This window comes from Anomaloglossus baeobatrachus (genome assembly GCF_048569485.1).
Source record: "Anomaloglossus baeobatrachus isolate aAnoBae1 chromosome 5 unlocalized genomic scaffold, aAnoBae1.hap1 SUPER_5_unloc_6, whole genome shotgun sequence".
Classification (NCBI taxonomy): domain Eukaryota; kingdom Metazoa; phylum Chordata; class Amphibia; order Anura; family Aromobatidae; genus Anomaloglossus; species Anomaloglossus baeobatrachus.
Genome location: NW_027441810.1, coordinates 139,986 through 158,069, shown reverse-complemented (window position 1 = coordinate 158,069; position 18,084 = coordinate 139,986). Strand labels below are relative to the sequence as shown.

The window sequence follows — 18,084 nt, the reverse complement described above, 5'->3', positions numbered from 1 at the left end:
CAACCAAAATCAAAATTTTTCCATTATTCCCCTCCCCATGTACATTTACCCATACTGACTGTACATTGTTGCAGTACCCCCAATGTCACCTAAAACCTGTGTTCTAACAAACCTGAACAAATACAGGGTGAAATGCTGCAACAAATTGAGAAGGCAGCTAATAATAATAATCGGGTTCTTATTATGGGGGATTTCAACTATCCAGACATTCAGTGGGTCAGAAAATCTTCTCGTTGTGCTAAAAGCTGTAAGTTCTTATCTACTATTCAAGACAATTTTCTCTCACAGATGGTAGATGAACCGACAAGGGGAGATAATTTGCTAGATCTGGTCCTGTCAAATAGACCGGATACAATTTTAGATCTATAGGTCCGGGAGCACTTGGGCACCAGCGATCATAATATAGTAAGCTTCAAAGTAATAATCAATAGAACATTTCAAAGGGGAAATGCTAAAACCTGGAATTTTAGAAAAGCTGATTTCAACAAATTAAGGGAAGAGCTTAAATGTGTAGATTTGGACAATGTCATGATAACTGGGGATACCGAACATAAATGGGGTAAGTTTAAGGATATACTACTAGAGTCCTGTAAAAACTTATACCCTCTGATAATAAAATGTCCAGGAATAAAAAGAAACCACTATGGATAAATAAGACTGTACAAAGTATAATAAAACAAAGGGCGTTTAAAATCTTAAAGGCTGAGAATACAGAAATGGCATTTCAGAAGTATTAAGATATCAATAGGAAATGTAAAAAAGAAATCAAGCAAGCAAAATTAGCTACTGAAACATAAATCGCCAAGGATATTAAAATAAATCCCAAAATCTTTTATAAATACATTAATGCCAAAAGAAAAACAAAGAATAGTATTCTCCCCTTAAAATATAATAACAAGTTAGTTATAGAAGACAAACAAAAGACTGAGATATTAAACAGGCACTTCTCATCCGTGTTCACCAAGGAACAGACTGTTCCAGGGATCATTCAACAAGTGAAAAATCAAAGTTCACCACCCGATATAATTAATTTAACACAAGAAGAAGTACGCCTGCGTCTGAGTAAATTAAACATTGACAAATCCCCAGGGCCAGATGGCATTCATCCACGAATATTGAGGGAATGGAGTTCCGTAATCGACAGACCGCTGTAGCTCATCTTTTTAGACTTGCTTGTAACAGGGTTGGTGCCTCAGGATTGGAGGATTGCTGATGTGGTACCAATATTTAATAAAGGTAAGAGGGTGGATCCAGGCAATTACCGTCCAGTAAGCCTGACATCAGTAGTCTGCAAAGTTTTTGAGGGCATTTTAAGGGATGACATGCAAAAATATATTGCAGAAAATATTATAATAACTGACAAACAGCATGGATTCATGAAAGATAAGTCGTGTCTAACCAACCTGTTGGGGTTCTATGAGGAGGTAAGTGCAAACCTGGATATTGGTAATGCAGCTGATGTGATTTATTTGGACTTTGCAAAGGCATTTGATACTGTACCACATAAAAGCCTTATACTAAAGCTCCAGAAGCAAGGACTAGGGGAAACTATATGCAGCTAGGTAAGGAGTTGGCTAGAAGATAGGAAACAAAGAGTAGTCATAAATGGTACTTTCTGTAAATGGGCTATAGTCAGCAGTGGGGTGCCGCAGGGATCTGTGCTAGGACCGATTATTTTTAATCTCTTTTTTAATGACCTTGTGGATGGGATTGATAGTAAAGTGTAAGGCGGGCTTTGCACACTACGACATCGCAGGTGCGATGTCGGTGGGGTCAAATTGAAAATGACGTACTTCCGGCATCGCATGCGACATCGTAGTGTGTAAAGGCTCGATGATACGATTAACGAGCGCAAAAGCGTCGTAATCGTATCATTGGTGCACCGTCGGCGTAATCCATGATGCGACGGTCCGATGTTGTTCCTCGCTCCTGCGGCAGCACACATCGCTGTGTGTGAAGCCGCAGGAGCGAGGAACATCTCCTACCGCCGTCACTGCGACTTCCGTAGGATATGCGGAAGGAAGGAGGTGGGCGGGATGTTTACATCCCGCTCATCTCCGCCCCTCGGCTCCTATTGGCCGCCTGCCGTGTGACGTCGCAGTGACGCCATACGACCCGACCCTTTAATAAGGAGGCGGGTTGCCGGCCAGAGCGACGGTCGCAGGACGGGTGAGTCCATGTGAAGCTGCCATAGCGATAATGTTCGCTACGGCAGTTAACACAAGGATATCGCAGCTGCGACGGGGGCGGGGACTATCGCGCTCGGCATCGCAGCATCGGCTTGCGATGTCGTAGTGTGCAAAGTGCCCCTTAGTCTTTGCTGATGACACCAAACTATGTAGGATGTTAAAAATTTAAAAACTGACCTTGATAGTACAATATTACAGAAAGATCTGGATAAGATGTCAGAATGGGCAGATACTTGGCAAATGAAATTTAATGTTGATAAATGTAAAGTAAAGCACCTAGGACGGAGTAATCCTATAACTGCGTATACATTAAATGGAAGTAAACTCGGGACTACAGAACAGGAGAAGGACTTGGGTATTCTCATTACAAATAAGCTGATCAACAGTACTCAATGTCAAGCAGCAGCTGCTAAAGCAAACAAGATTTTATGGTGTTTTTTAAAAGAAAGATTAGATCCCGTGATCCCAACGTATTGTTACCCCTCTATAAATCAATTTTCACAATTTAAAAAGGACATTCAGAAGTTAGAGTCAGTTCAAAGGCAGGCAACTAGACTACTACAAGGAATGGAAGACCTCCCATATGATGAGAGGTTGAAAAAGTTAGATATGTTTAGCTTAGAAAAAAGACGTCTCAGAGGAGATCTCATTTATTTGTATAAATACATGTGTGGTCAATATAAAGGACTGGCACATGACTTATTTCTTTCAAAGACAATACTAAGGACCAGGGGGCACTCACTGCGAGTGGAAGAAAGGCGATTCTGACAGCTAAATAGGAAAGGGTTCTTTACAGTTAGAGCAGTCAGACTGTGGAATGCCGACCACAAGAGGTAGTAATGGCAGATACTATAACAGCTTTTAAAAAAGGGCTGGATGATTTCCTCAGTACACACAACATTGTTAGTTATAAATGACTTAGTGACCAAATGTATAATTGGTGGTGGAAGGTTGAACTAGATGGACCCAGGTCTTTTTTCAACCTAAGTAACTATGTAAGTATCCTCCTTCTCGTTTAATATCTGGAAAAAGAACCACAGACAATCTGTAAATGTTTTTTGGTTATGTGCTGATCTCAAGATAAGATCTAGATTCAACCTTCCTTGGTCAGGGAAATGTGGTCTAATGAAAGTATTAATGCCAATCCTACTAGCCCCTGTAAATCATGGAGTTACCCTTTAACAAATAAAATAATTATCTAAGGGGGGAGCTAGAGCCTGTAGTGTTGTATTAGACAACGATCTAATGGAAGGCCTATATATATTATATATATATATTATATATATATATATATACATACAGTACAGACCAAATGTTTGGACGCACCTTCTCATTCAAAGAGTTTTCTTTATTTTCAGGACTCTGAAAATTGTAGATTCACATTGAAGGCATCAAAACTATTAATTAAAACATGTGGAATGAAATACTTAAAAAAGTGTGAAACAACTGAAAATATGTCTTATATTCTAGGTTCTTCAACGTGGCCACCTTTTGCTTTGATTACTACTTTGCACACTCTTGGCATTCTTTTGATGAGCTTCAAGAGGTAGTCACCGGAAATGGTCTTCCATCAGTCTTGAAGGAGTTCCCAGAGATGCTTAGCACTTGTTGGCCCTTTTGCCTTCACTCTGCGGTCCAGCTCACCCCAAACCATTTCGATTGGGTTCAAGTCTGTTGACTGTGGAGGCCAGGTCATCTGGCGTAGCACCCCTTCACTCTCCTTCTTAGTCAAATAGCCCTTACACAACCTGGAGGTGTGTTTGGGGTCATTGTCCTGTTGACAAATAAATGATGGTCCAACTAAACGCAAACCGGATGGAATAGTACACCGCTGCAAGATGCTGTGGTAGGCATGCTAGTTCTGTGTGCCTTCAATTTTGAATAAATCCCCAACAGTGTCACTAGCAAAGCACCCCCACACCATCACACCTCCTTCTCCATGCTTCACGGTGGGAACCAGCCATGTAGAGTCCATCCGTTCACCTTTTCTACAAAGACACAGTGGTTGGATCCAAAGATCTCAAATTTGGACTCATCAGACCAAAGCACAGATTTCCACTGGTCTAATGTCCATTCCTTGTGTTCTTTAGCCAAAACAAGTATCTTCTGCTTGTTGCCTGTCCTTAGCAGCTATTTTACCATGAAGGCCTGCTGCACAAAGTCTCCTCTTAACAGTTGTTCTAGAGATGGGAAGGTGTGTCCAAACTTTTGGGCTGAACTACATATATATATATATATATATATATATATATATATATATACAGTGCCTACAAGTAGTATTCAACCCCCTGCAGATTTACACATTCGGAATTAACTTGGCATTGTGACATTTGGACTGTAGATCAGCCTGGAAGTGTGAAATGCACTGCAGCAAAAAAGAATGTTATTTCTTTTTTTTTTTTTTAAATTGTGAAAAGTTTATTCAGAGGGTCATTTATTATTCAACCACTCAAACCACAAGAATTCTGTTTGGTTCCCCTAAAGTATTAAGAAGTAATTCAGGCACAAAGAACAATGAGCTTCACATGTTTGGATTAATTATCTTTTTCCAGCCTTTTCTGACTAATTAAGACCCTCCCCAAACTTGTGAACAGCACTCATACTTGGTCAACATGGGAAAGACAAAGGAGCATTCCAAGGCCATCAGAGACAAGATCGTGGAGGGTCACAAGGCTGGCAAGGGGTACAAAACCCTTTCCAAGGAGTTGGGCCTACCTGTCTCCACTGTTGGGAGCATCATCCGGAAGTGGAAGGCTTATGGAACTACTGTTAGCCTTCCACGGCCTGGACAGCCTTTGAAAGTTTCCACCAGTGCCGAGGCCAGGCTTGTCCGAAGAGTCAAGGCTAACCCAAGGACAACAAGGAAGGAGCTCCGGGAAGATCTCATGGCAGTGGGGACATTGGTTTCAGTCAATACCATAAGTAACATACTCCACCGCAATGGTCTCCGTTCCAGACGAGCCCGTAAGGTACCTTTACTTTCAAAGCGTCATGTCAAGGCTCGTCTACAGTTTGCTCATGATCACTTGGAGGACTCTGAGACAGACTGGTTCAAGGTTCTCTGGTCTGATGAGACCAAGATCGAGATCTTTGGTGCCAACCACACACGTGACCTTTGGAGACTGGATGGCACTGCATACGACCCCAAGAAAACCATCCCTACAGTCAAGCATGGTGGTGGCAGCATCATGCTGTGGGGCTGTTTCTCAGCCAAGGGGCCTGGGCATCTGGTCCGCATCCATGGGAAGATGGATAGCACGGCCTACCTGGAGATTTTGGCCAAGAACCTCCGCTCCTCCATCAAGGATCTTAAGATGGGTCGTCATTTTACCTTCCAACAAGACAACGACCCAAAGCACACAGCCAAGAAAACCAAGGCCTGGTTCAAGAGGGAAAAAATCAAGGTGTTGCAGTGGCCTAGTCAGTCTCCTGACCTTAACCCAATTGAAAACTTGTGGAAGGAGCTCAAGATTAAAGTCCACATGAGACACCCAAAGAACCTAGATAACTTGGAGAAGATCTGCATGGAGGAGTGGGCCAAGATAACTCCAGAGACCTGTGCCGGCCTGATCAGGTCTTATAAAAGACGATTATTAGCTGTAATTGCAAACAAGGGTTATTCCACAAAATATCAAACCTAGGGGTTGAATAATAATTGACCCACACTTTTATGTTGAAAATGTATTAAAATTTAACTGACCAACATAACTTGTTGGTTTGTAAGATTGATGCATCTGTTAATAAATCCTGCTCTTGTTTGAAGTTTGCAGGCTCTAACTTATTTGCATCTTATCAAACCTGCTAAATCTGCAGGGGGTTGAAGACTACTTGTAGGCACTGTATATATATATATATATATATATATATATATATATATATATATATATGATAGATGTAATTGGAGTCTAATTACATCTATAATTGGACCAATTGCATCTAATTACAACCAAGGGGGTGGTTCACAGATAAGTTCCAAATGAAATATGTCTAAATGATAAAGTTTTAAAAATGTAAGGTTGACAACAGTCACAGATATCTTATTAAGGGGGGTGTCACGTCCCCACCGGAGTCCGCTCCTGCGACTTCTGCTCCGATTGCCAGATGATGCCATGTTCCCACCATGGATAGTGCTGGTGATGGGAGAGGTGTCGGTGTCCGTGGCTCAGCGGAGCCCAGGCTCCGCTCATCCGCTAGGCTGGGTTTCCCTGGAACCTGCAGTACCACTGGCTGACTGTAGGTGGCGTGTGTCTTCCAGCTGAAGTTGCCAACATTCACCTGCAGCCAATGGGAAGACACCACACCCTTCTTATTCCCCCTCCTGTCACATGACCACTGCCAGAGATAGTTCTGTACTCCTGGCTCAAATGCTGTTTGTATTTTGATTCCTGTGCGCTGACCTTTGCTTGTTGTTTGACTACCCTCCTGCCTGTCGTTTTTGTACCTTGCTGCCAGTTCCGGATTTGACCTCTGCTTTGTCTCCTCACTACGCCCTTGCCTGCCGATTCTGTTCCTGTTTAGCATCTCCTGGTTTTTGATCCTGCCTGACGACCATGGACTACAGCCTACCATAGGTAGTGATCTCTGGGGCTCTGTGTAATTCCAAATCCTTGTATAGGGGTTAAAGGGTTGCAGAGTTCTTGGGATCTTGCTTTGTGAGCGGCTTTTCTCTAGACTCCCCTTACAGCCAGTCTGAGTCTGTGGATCCAATCAGGCATTACAGGGGGACTGTGAGGGTAGGCCTGGGCTATAGGCCATTTGTCCAGATGTAATAAGATCATCTGTGTGTGTGTGTAAATAATCAAAGTATAGATGTCGTTGCCTAATTATCTGTGTCTATATGACAATTGCATAGAAGCTTTACAATATGATTATAAGATGTGTGTATGTACAGTAAGGTGTTAACAAAGATAATGAAGCCAAAAGGAACAATGAACAAAGAGGTATTCATAATATACTGAGAAGAACTCGTAATCAGTTAGTTCACACTATGTGAGATGTGGGATGTTGACTCCTAGTTCTTGCTCTGCAACCTGTTAACAAAGAAGTATTCAGTAGCTGGTTCAAACTGGTATTAGAAAGCCAGTAACAAACTGGTTACGTACTATATGGACATTGCTGGTTATCTCTGACCAATCAGGGACAATGTTGAACTGAATAACTGTGTGTATTTTATAATATAAGAATCAGAAGGACTTTGAGCTTCTCCCAGATAGAGACACGTCTCTGTGTGGTCATTTTTTCTCATAAATACATCTGTGCAGATTTGATTTGGACTCAGACTCTGTGACCCTGAAGACCCCTTAGCGGTCTCCCCCGACACGGTCACCAGGCACAGCCTTATTCATTCTGTCAGTGGAGCTGGTGATGGAGCTGGTGATGGAGATGTTAGAACCCGAAGCTACAGGTGTGACGACCTGGACTCTGTCAATACTTAGCAGGGGTTAAATTTCTTAAAATTCAGCCAGACATGAAGATAGTTTGTTTATAGACGGGGAATAAGTCCCTCATTGTTTTTACAAAACTCTTGTTGACTCATGTAATTGTTTTGGCCACCGAAGGCAAGACACCCATTGTATTGCTAATCTAATGTAAATTACCTCAGTGGCCATTGCCTAGTCTTGGATTTCAGACTACATGTAAATATCCTCAGTCTTTCTATCCACATCATTTAAATGAACATTATCCATGCAGCTTAAAATTCATCCAATAAGAGAAGCAACCTTGTACAACCAATCCGATAAGGGCACAGTATATCCTAAAGGAAGGCTATGGCTATAAAAGGGGACTTCTTGGAGTCACCAGGTTGGTGATGGATGTTCCATGATCCAGTCTAAGCTCTTAGGAGCTGGCTAGGGGATCAGAACCAGGATGCCTTGTGGACTCGGTCTAGGGACTTTGGCTCCGACTACAGGATCACTTGGCTACATGTCTTCAATGTAGGGACTTCAATTCCGATTGGAGACCATATCCGCAGTCTAGGGATTTTGACTCCGGCTGCCAGGATTATATCAAATCATCATACCAGAGACTACTTAAGGAAGAAACCCAGGTTGGGACAATTTGGTCACCTGGCTACAGACTTTGCAGACCTCAGCCAGCTTCCTAAGTCTGGCGTTATTCCATTCTTGGTGGGTGCCCGCCAAAAGCGGGGTGCTGCTGGATTGGAGTAAGTAGCCCTGGAAGCTCTGAGGCACGGACATTCTAAATCCCTGGTGAGCCAGCGGAAGGGTGAGACTCTGTTGCCTGTTACATTTGTGTGTTTTGCTGGTTATGTGCTATGTGCTGTTAATTGTTTGGGGATCCAATAAAGTCTTAATATTTTGATTCCCTCACCCTGTGTTGTAGTAGTAGTAGTAGTAGTAGTAGTGTTCCGCCCACGGTTAAGGAGGTCGGCGTTCAGTTGGGATGAGCAATGGGCCATGCTGTCTTTCTAAAGGCGGCCGGTTCAGCGGACGAGAGCACCTAAAGACACCCGTGTCTCCACAACAGGCAGTGCAGGCTCTGTGCAGTCTCTATGATTAGGGTGACTGGGATGTGTAGTACAATCCAGTCTGTCAGTATGGGTGTGTGTGCAGTCCAGCTGAGGTAATCAGCTCTCTGCTTCAGCCAATTGGAAAGCACCACACTCTACTAAAGGTGGAAGTATATTGCTGGAAGCTGCCAGATACAGCCTTGTTCTCCTCTGGTTCAGGCCTCTGTGCTCACCTCCTCCGTTTCCTGTTCTCTTCCTGACCTGTTTACTGACTACTCTTACATCTTCTGATTTTCTATTTTCTCTGCCTACTGGTTCTGACCCGGCTACCTAACTATTCTTCTTGCCATCTTGTACCACTGAACAGCAGCTAACTCTTTGGCCCCAGACTAGGGCTCTCTGTGTAATCCAGATCTATGAATAGGGCTTAAAGGGTGATGTTCAAAGCAGTCCCTGGGATCTAGAAAGCAGAGTAGATAGTCCCAAGTCTGTTCAAGGTTGCCATGTCTTGAGCTGCCAGGTGACCACAAGCACTCCCCTCATAACTTTCTACCTGAAAACTAAAACGGCAAAATCTGCGTTCCAAAAACTAAATGGACTCTTTCCTTTCTGATCTCGGCCATGTGCCCAGACAGTACTGTACAGCCAAATATTGGGTATTGTCAGATTCAGGAGAAATTGGAAAATAATCTACAAGTTCCATTTGTTTCCTATTACTCTTTGTGAAAATTAAAAAGTTGTGATGAAACCCAAATTATATTGAAAAATCTACATTATTTTTGCATTCCACTTTGTGTTAATTCCTGAATGTGGTGTTTGATACTATGAAGAGAGCAATTTTCTAAAATCTAGATCCGTGAAAGTAATTTTAAAAGTGAATTGTTATCCAAAAAACAGGAATTACATCTACTGGTATTTGTATTTCCAGGAGTCTATCATGAGAGCACCCAAAGTGCGTTCTGGAGTGGAAGGCACGCACTGCGCATGACCGGAAGCACAGTCGCGGACATCATGGCAGGACGCCAACAGCCCTCATGCGAGAGAAGCGTCTGGCGCCAGGAGCATTGTCCCGCTCTACTGGGGCAGGCTTAGGGACTTACCTTGGAGAGGTGTAGGCCTCGGACCACTAAACAGGAAGGAGGAGAAAGGTGAACCCCCCCGATCCTCCCGAGTCAGTCTCCAGGTAGGTGCCTCCCGCTGCTGCACTACCTCCTGCATCTGTCCTGTATAGGGATAGGAAAAATACTGAGAGGGTGAGGGTGGAAGAGGTTTTTTAACCTCTTGTGTGTTTCCTGTCCCTATAGAGGATATGAGGAGCAACCTCCTATGGCGCTGTCATGAGAAACGACCTGGAAAATAAGTTTTGTTGAGTTAAGTGAACATATAAACACTTGTTTCTAAACTTTTAAGCCTCCCAGCATCTAAAAAAATAAAAGGATTTTGGAAAAATTAAGGGAGTGTTTGAAAAATGCTGCCGCCCAAAGAAGGAATAAGGTAAATGTTATTTAACTATTTTGTGTGGTTTCTATCTTAAGAGCATAAAACTTTAAAGTTTGAAAATTACAACCTAAAATTCCCAGAAACAAGAAGTACAATGTGTCACAGAAAAAATATCTCAGAATCATTGGAATCAGAAGAAAGTTCCAAAGTGATCACCTCGTTAAGAACGGAAAAACTGGGTGCGGTAAGTAGTGAAATCAGAGTATTTTGGACGCTAACTACTGTCGTGAATAACTGAGTATAGACAATAACAAATCTACTGAAATAATCAAACTCAACCGTCTTCATCAGTAAAATAATTAGTAACGAGCGGTGACACATCTCTGGGTGATTAGAGGATGCGGCTCGGTGGCTCTTATCTGTAGATTAGAGCCATCACCCACGCACAGCTGAGGGATAGATCACGGCAGACGGGGAATGGTCTTTTTTTGCAGTTTATTGCAATTCTGTTGAAGTTAGACGGATTTAAAGAAAACTGAAAAGTCAAAACAAAGGCAAACTATTGTAGAGAATTTCACACTTGGATCTCACTGGACATTTAATGTTGTCCATCATAAAAGCAAACTTTGAACAAAAAGACTGGACCTGGTGTTGTAGGGGGCAAATTATCACATTCAGCAGCACAAAATACAGAGAAGGTAGATTCATCTTATATGATGCCAGGATTCTAGGAAGGAAACAGCATCATCACCCTCCGATATCTCCTACAGGCCATCATAATATCATTCTACAAGTGATTTTCTAACTTGTCCGCACATTCTACATACACTGTTGTTTAGATTTTTAGTTTACAGATGTGGGCAGTTGTGAGTACACGACCCCTAACTCCAACAGAAGGACTCCAATGCCCAAAGTAATGGGGACAGATTCAATGCATTGGTTTAGAGGTAGAATGGCAACCATTTGATTGTGATATGGCCGAACTACACCACCGATAAAGCAGCCACAGCCAGGGACTGGGAAGAATCTGTGACTTCTCTGCATTTAGTGGTCACTACTCACCTGGGCGGTTATCTGTAGGAACCTCCTCTTTACTCCGCTCATCACCCCTCACATATGTCTCTGTAGTATTAATATGGGGCAGATCTTCCCCCTGAAACAAATATTGTAAAAGTCACAGACAGATGGAGAAGTCCCATCTGTGATCAGTTCTAATCCTGCCATCTCCACCGCTCTCATTACACAAGTATAACACATATAATACTGGAGGATAAAACAAGACTGAGCACAAGACCTTCACAGCCGTCTACACATCATAGGGAGATTTCATGGCTCCTTCTCTCCATCTACCTGATGATCCTGAGGAACATCGGGGTCTTCTTGTTTACAGTCCTGTGGGAGAAGAGGACGGGGACATCTCTCTGGTGTTGTCCTCTTACTGGATAGAACTGGAGGAGACACATACAGGGACTGAATTCATTCCTTACATACAGGGCCGGATTAAGGTTGGTGGGGGCCCCTGGGCAGAAAATCTGGTGGGGGCCCCATAAACGTTAACATTTTTAGCCATAACAGTAGAGCACGAACTGTAGCATTTAGATATAAATCCAATAAACATGTATCTTAAGGCCCCGTCACACTAAGCAACATCGCTAGCAACATCGCTGCTAACGAACAACTTTTGTGACGTTGCTAGTGATGTTGCTGGATGTCACACACAGCAACAACCTGGCCCCTGCTGTGAGGTCGTTGGTTGTTGCTGAATATCCTGGGCCATTATTTAGTTGTTGCTGTCCTGCTGTGAAGCACAGATCGCTGTGTGTGACAGCGAGACAGCAACAACTAAATGTGCAGGCAGCAGGAGCCGGCTTCTGCGGAGGCTGGTAACCAATGTAAACATCGGGTAACCAAGAAGCCCTGTCCTTGGTTACCCGATATTTACCTTTGATACCAGCCTCCGCTGCTCTCACTATCAGTGCCGGCTCCTGCTCTGTGCACATGTAGCTGCAGCACACATCGGGTTAATTAACCCGATGTGTGCTGTAACTAGGAGAGCAAGGAGCCAGCGCTAAGCATTGTGCGCTGCTCCCTGCTCTGTGCACATGTAGCTGCAGCACACATCGGGTTAATTAACCCGATGTGTGCTGTAACTAGGAGAGCAAGGAGCCAGCGCTAAGCATTGTGCGCTGCTCCCTGCTCTGTGCACATTTAGCTGCAGCACACATCCTGTAATTAACCCCATGTGTGCTGTAACTAGGAGAGCAGGGAGCCAGCGCTCAGTGTGCGCTGCTCCCTGCTCTCTGCACGTGTAGCTGCGTGCGCTGGTAACCAAGGTAAATATCGGGTTGGTTACCCGATATTTACCTTAGTTACCAAGCGCAGCATCTTCCACGCGGCGCTGGGGGCTTGTCACTGGTTGCTCGTGAGCTCACCAGCAACTCGTGTAGCGACGCTCCAGCGTCCTGCCAGGTCAGGTTGCTGGTGGGATCGCTGGAGCGTCGCAGTGTGACATCTCACCAGCAACCTCCTAGCAACTTACCAGCGATCCCTATCGTTGTTGGGATCGCTGGTAAGTTGCTTAGTGTGACTGGACCTTTACCCTGATCTGCCATATTCAGATTTACAGGACTACAATACAGATACAGTCCAGGATAACTCACAGCTGTCACTTATACAAAGAAAGTAGAGTAAAGGGGGCTTTACACGCTGCGACATCGCTAATGCGGAGTCGTTGGGGTCACGGAATTCGTGACGCACATTCGGCCGCATTAGCGATGCCGTTTCGTGTGACACCGATAAGCGATTTTGCATCGTTGCAAAAACGTGCAAAATCGCTAATCGGCGACATGGGGGTCCATTCTCTAATATCGTTGCTGCAGTAGTAACGAAGTTGTTCCTCGTTCCTGTGGCAGCACACATCGCTCCGTGTGACACCGCAGGAACGAGGAAGCTCCCCTTACCTGCCTCCCGGCCGCTATGCAGAAGGAAGGAGGTGGGCGGGATGTTACATCCCTCTCATTTCCACCCCTCCGCTGCTATTGGGCGGCGGTTAAGTGACGCTTCAGTGGCGTCGCTGTGACGCCGCATGGACCGCCCCCTTAGAAAGGAGGCGGTTCGCCGGTCACAGCGACGTCGCCGGACAGGTAAGTATGTGTGACGGCTCTGGGCGATGTTGTGCGGCACGGGCAGCGATTTGCCCGTGTCGCGCAACAGATGGGGGCGGGTACGCACGCTAGCGATATCGGGACCGATATCGCAGCGTGTAAAGCGGCCTTTACTCACATATTTTTAATTGATCCCAATGTTAAGGCAGCCAGGGACGGCTCCAGGTTTTTGTGGTCCCCGGTTGAGTCTCAGTGGGCCCCATCCACACACAGACACACACATACACATACAGGCATACGTACATATACATATTTGAAGACAAATTCACAAAAATACATTTAAACAGACAAATATATGCACAGTCATATACACTGACATACATGCAGACACAGACGCATTACAGGTGTTAATATGGAGAAGTCACAAGCAGCCTCACTCACCTCTCCCGCTTGTTTTCAGCTCCTCCAGGACATGTGGCTGTGTTGCATGATGGCCATCAATAACAGATATGACTGCACACCATGCACACTGACACAGCACTGATGTATATACATCACAGGAGGGGCTGGGGCCTACAATAAATACATTACAGGAGGGGCAGGGGGCATAGACATTACTGGGGGGGCATAGACGTTACTGGAGTGGCAAACCGCTCTGGTGGCGTACACATTACTGGGATGGGTGGCTTAGCGCTCTGGGGGACCCATATAGTTCTGGGGTGCCGCATAGACTGCTCTGATTCATATATACACACACACAGCTCTGCTTCAAACACACAGCTCTGCTTCACACACACAGCTCTGCTTCACACACACAGCTCTGCTTCACACACAGCTCTGCTTCACACACACAGCTCTGCTTCACACACACACAGCTCTGCTTCACACACACAGCTCTGCTTCACACACACAGCTCTGCTTCACACACACAGCTCTGCTTCACACACAGCTCTGCTTCACACACAGCTCTGCTTCACACACAGCTCTGCTTCACACACAGCTCTGCTTCACACACACAGCTCTGCTTCACACCACACATCTTTCTTCAGCTCTGCTTCACACACACACACACAGCTCTGCTTCACACACACACACAGCTCTGCTTCACACCACAAATCTTTCTTCAGCTCTGCTTCACACACAGCTCTGCTTCACACCACACATCTTTCTTCAGCTCTGCTTCACACACAGCTCTGCTTCACACCACACATCTTTCTTCAGCTCTGCTTCACACACACACACACACACACAGCTCTGCTTCACACCACACATCTTTCTTCAGCTCTGCTTCACACACACACACACACAGCTCTGCTTCACACCACACATCTTTCTTCAGCTCTGCTTCTCTCACACACACACAGCTCTGCTTCACACCACACATCTTTCTTCAGCTCTGCTTCTCTCACACACACACAGCTCTGCTTCACACACAGACACACACAGCTCTGCTTCACACACAGACACACACACAGCTCTGCTTCACACCACGCATTTCTTCAGCTCTGCTTCACACACACACAGCTCTCTTTCACACACACTCACACACAGCTCTGCTTCACACACAGACACACACACACAGCTCTGCTTCACACCACACATATTTCTTCAGCTCTGCTTCACACACAGCTCTGCTTCACACACACAGCTCTCTTTCACACACACAGCTCTGCTTCACACACACACACACAGCTCTGCTTCACACACAGACACACACACAGCTCTGCTTCACACCACACATTTCTTCAGCTCTGCTTCACACACACACAGCTCTCTTTCACACACACACTCACACACACAGCTCTGCTTCACACACACAGCTCTGCTTCACACACACAGCTCTGCTTCACACACACAGCTCTGCTTCACACACAGCTCTGCATCACACCACACAGCTCTGCATCACACCACACAGCTCTGCATCACACCACACAGCTCTGCATCACACCACACAGCTCTGCATCACACCACACAGCTCTGCATCACACCACACAGCTCTGCATCACACCACACAGCACTGCATCACACCACACAGCTCTGCATCACACCACACAGCTCTGCATCACACCACACATCTTTCTTCAGCTCTGTCCCTACCTGCTCTGATGCCATCCTCCTGCTGCTCCGGTATAGGCCGCCATCGTCCTGCTGCTGTTCCGGTGCCGCGGCCATTCTCCTGCTCCGGTTAGTCTCCTCTCCTGGCCGCGGCGTGGGTCCTCTCCTCCGCGACCGGCCGCGCGCGTGGGTCCTCTCCTCCGCGGCCGGCCAGCCGGCCGCGCGCGTGGGTCCTCTCCTCCGCGGCCAGCCAGCCGGCCGCCCGCGTGGGTCCTCTCCTCCGCGGCCGGCCAGCCAGCCGGCCGCCCGCGTGGGTCCTCTCCTCCGCGGCCGGCCAGCCAGCCGGCCGCCCGCGTGGGTCCTCTCCTCCGCGGCCGGCCAGCCAGCCGGCCGCCCGCGTGGGTCCTCTCCTCCGCGGCCGGCCAGCCAGCCGGCCGCCCGCGTGGGTCCTCTCCTCCGCGGCCGGCCAGCCAGCCGGCCGCCCGCGTGGGTCCTCTCCTCCGCGGCCGGCCAGCCGGCCGCGCGCGTGGGTCTTCTCTGCGGCGGCGTCCTGCTGTGACGTCCGCAGCATTGGACGCCGCAGCAGAGCAGGGAGCAGGCACACCTCTGACCCCGGAAGTACAGGTGATGGTACTTCCGAGGTCAATCAGCGTCCTGTGCCCGCAGCTTGTTTTTGCGTCTTAGAGACGCAGATACAAATAAATGTAGGTGCCCCCCCCCCCCGAAAACACAGCTGATTTAGACTGTCTTAACGGAGGGGGAGCGGGTGTGAAGAAAAGAAAAAAAAAATTGCTGACGGGTGGCAAGTATGGCCCTGGTGGTGGGGGCCCCCTTGGAAGCTCTTTTGGTGGGGGCCCCGGGGCTGAAGCCCCGCCTGCCCCGCCTATAATCCGGCCCTGCTTACATACAGATAATTATAGGCCGTGTGTATTTAGTCCTGTCTATTACCTGGTGATGTGAGGGGCTGGGGAACCTTCATCATGACTTCCTTGTACAGATCTTTGTGTCCTTCTAAATACTCCCACTCCTCCATGGAGAAATAGACAGTGACGTCCTGACACCTTATAGGAACCTGACACATACAATGATACCGTCACCCGCCGATCCCTTCATAGCGTTACTGTATAATGTCCCAGCATTCCCAGCAGTGTCACCTCTCCAGTCAGCAGCTCAATCATCTTGTAGGTGAGTTCTAGGATCTTCTGGTCATTGATGTCCTCATGTATCGGGGGGTGAGGTGGAGGCCCCGTGATTGGGCTCAGGGGTCTTCCCCATCCCTCAGACACAGGGGCCTGACAGCGCTCACTAGAGGTCTTCTTCACTACTGTGTAATCCTGGTTATGGAGAGACACAGTAATAAATCTCACTCCAGACATTTCCAGAGTCCTCACCTCTCCAGTTCTGTCCATCTGTTATTCCCATAGATAAGAATGATGTAATGTGACGTCATCAGAATCTCTCACCTCTCCAGTAAGCCGGAAGAGGATCTCTAGGGTGAGGTGTAATATCCTCTCCGCCATCTTGTCCCTGGCCATATCCATCCTTCATGGGGCAATCAGGAGAATTCTCTTCTATAGAGCGATTGTTCTGCCCCAGCACCTAATGTGTATGGAGCCTGAGCCCAGTAATGGGGAATCTCCACACACCTCCACCTGCAGAGCCGCACACTGGATATATGGCTGCTCTGTGCTTACAGGACCTATGATGATGTCACATGGAGGGGAGGAGTCAGGGGGTCACATGATCAGCTCCTCAGCGTCTGGTAGGGGCTCAGTATCCGGCTCCGCACAGATCGTATGTAGTAACTCTCTCGTCTTTCTTTATAGTAAAGGCATCATGTATTTGGTAACAGTAAAGGACGAGGATCGCACCGGACAATGTGTTTCCAGCAATTGTTGCTGTTACTCAGAGCATCCATGTAATAACATCACATACACTTATAATATATGGAAGACTAGGCGGTGACTAATGAGACAAGTCCTAATTGATTCCAACCCACCTGCCGCACATCATCACAGAGGGGAATGGAGGAAAGAGAATGGGTTCAGAAATTATCCAAGACAAATAAGGTAGGAAATAGTTCTGTAAATTTGCAGAAATTATACATTGATGTTCAAGATATCGGCCGTAACAGACACTGATATCATCAGACTCATTATTATTATTATTTATTATTATAGCTCCATTTATTCCATGGCGCTTTACAAGTGAAAAAGGGTATACGTACAACAATAACTAACAGTACAAGACAGACTGGTATAGGAGGAGAGAGGACCCTGCCCGCAAGGGCTCACAGTCTACAGGGAATGGGTGATGGTACAATAGGTGAGGACAGATCTGGTTGCGCAGTGGTGTACTGGACTGCGGGCTATTGTAGGTTGTAGGCTTGTTGGAAGAGGTGGGTCTTGAGGTTCCTCTTGAAGCTTTCCATGGTAGGGGAGAGTCTGATATGCTGAGGTAGAGCGTTCCAGAGTATGGGGGAGGCACGGGAGAAATCTTGTACGTGATTGTGGGAAGAGGAGATAAGAGAGGAGTAGAGAAGGATAGCTTGTGAGGATCTGAGGTTGCATGCAGGTAGGTGCCAGGAGACTAGGTCACAGATGTAGGGAGGAGACAGGTTGTGGATGGCTTTGTATGTCATGGTTAATGTTTTGAACTGGAGTCGTTGGGCGATGGGAAGCCAGTGAAGGGATTGGCAGAGTGGCGAGGCTGGGGAATAGCGAGGGGAGAGGTGGATTAAGAGAGCCGCAGAGTTTAGGATAGATTGGAGGGGTGAAAGAGTGTTGGAAGGGAGGCCAGAGAGCAGGAGGTTGCAGTAGTCGAG

At 46.5% G+C, this 18,084-nt stretch overlaps 1 protein-coding gene across 1 annotated transcript in view; it reads right to left on the bottom strand.

Moving 5' to 3' along the window:
- LOC142259303 (uncharacterized) overlaps positions 1–18,084 on the bottom strand; it is a 100,755-nt gene that overhangs the window by 10,144 nt on the left and 72,527 nt on the right. Inside the window, 2 exon segments of the mRNA XM_075331774.1 lie at positions 11,164–11,254; positions 11,452–11,547. Coding sequence (XP_075187889.1) covers positions 11,164–11,254; positions 11,452–11,547 — 187 coding nt within the window.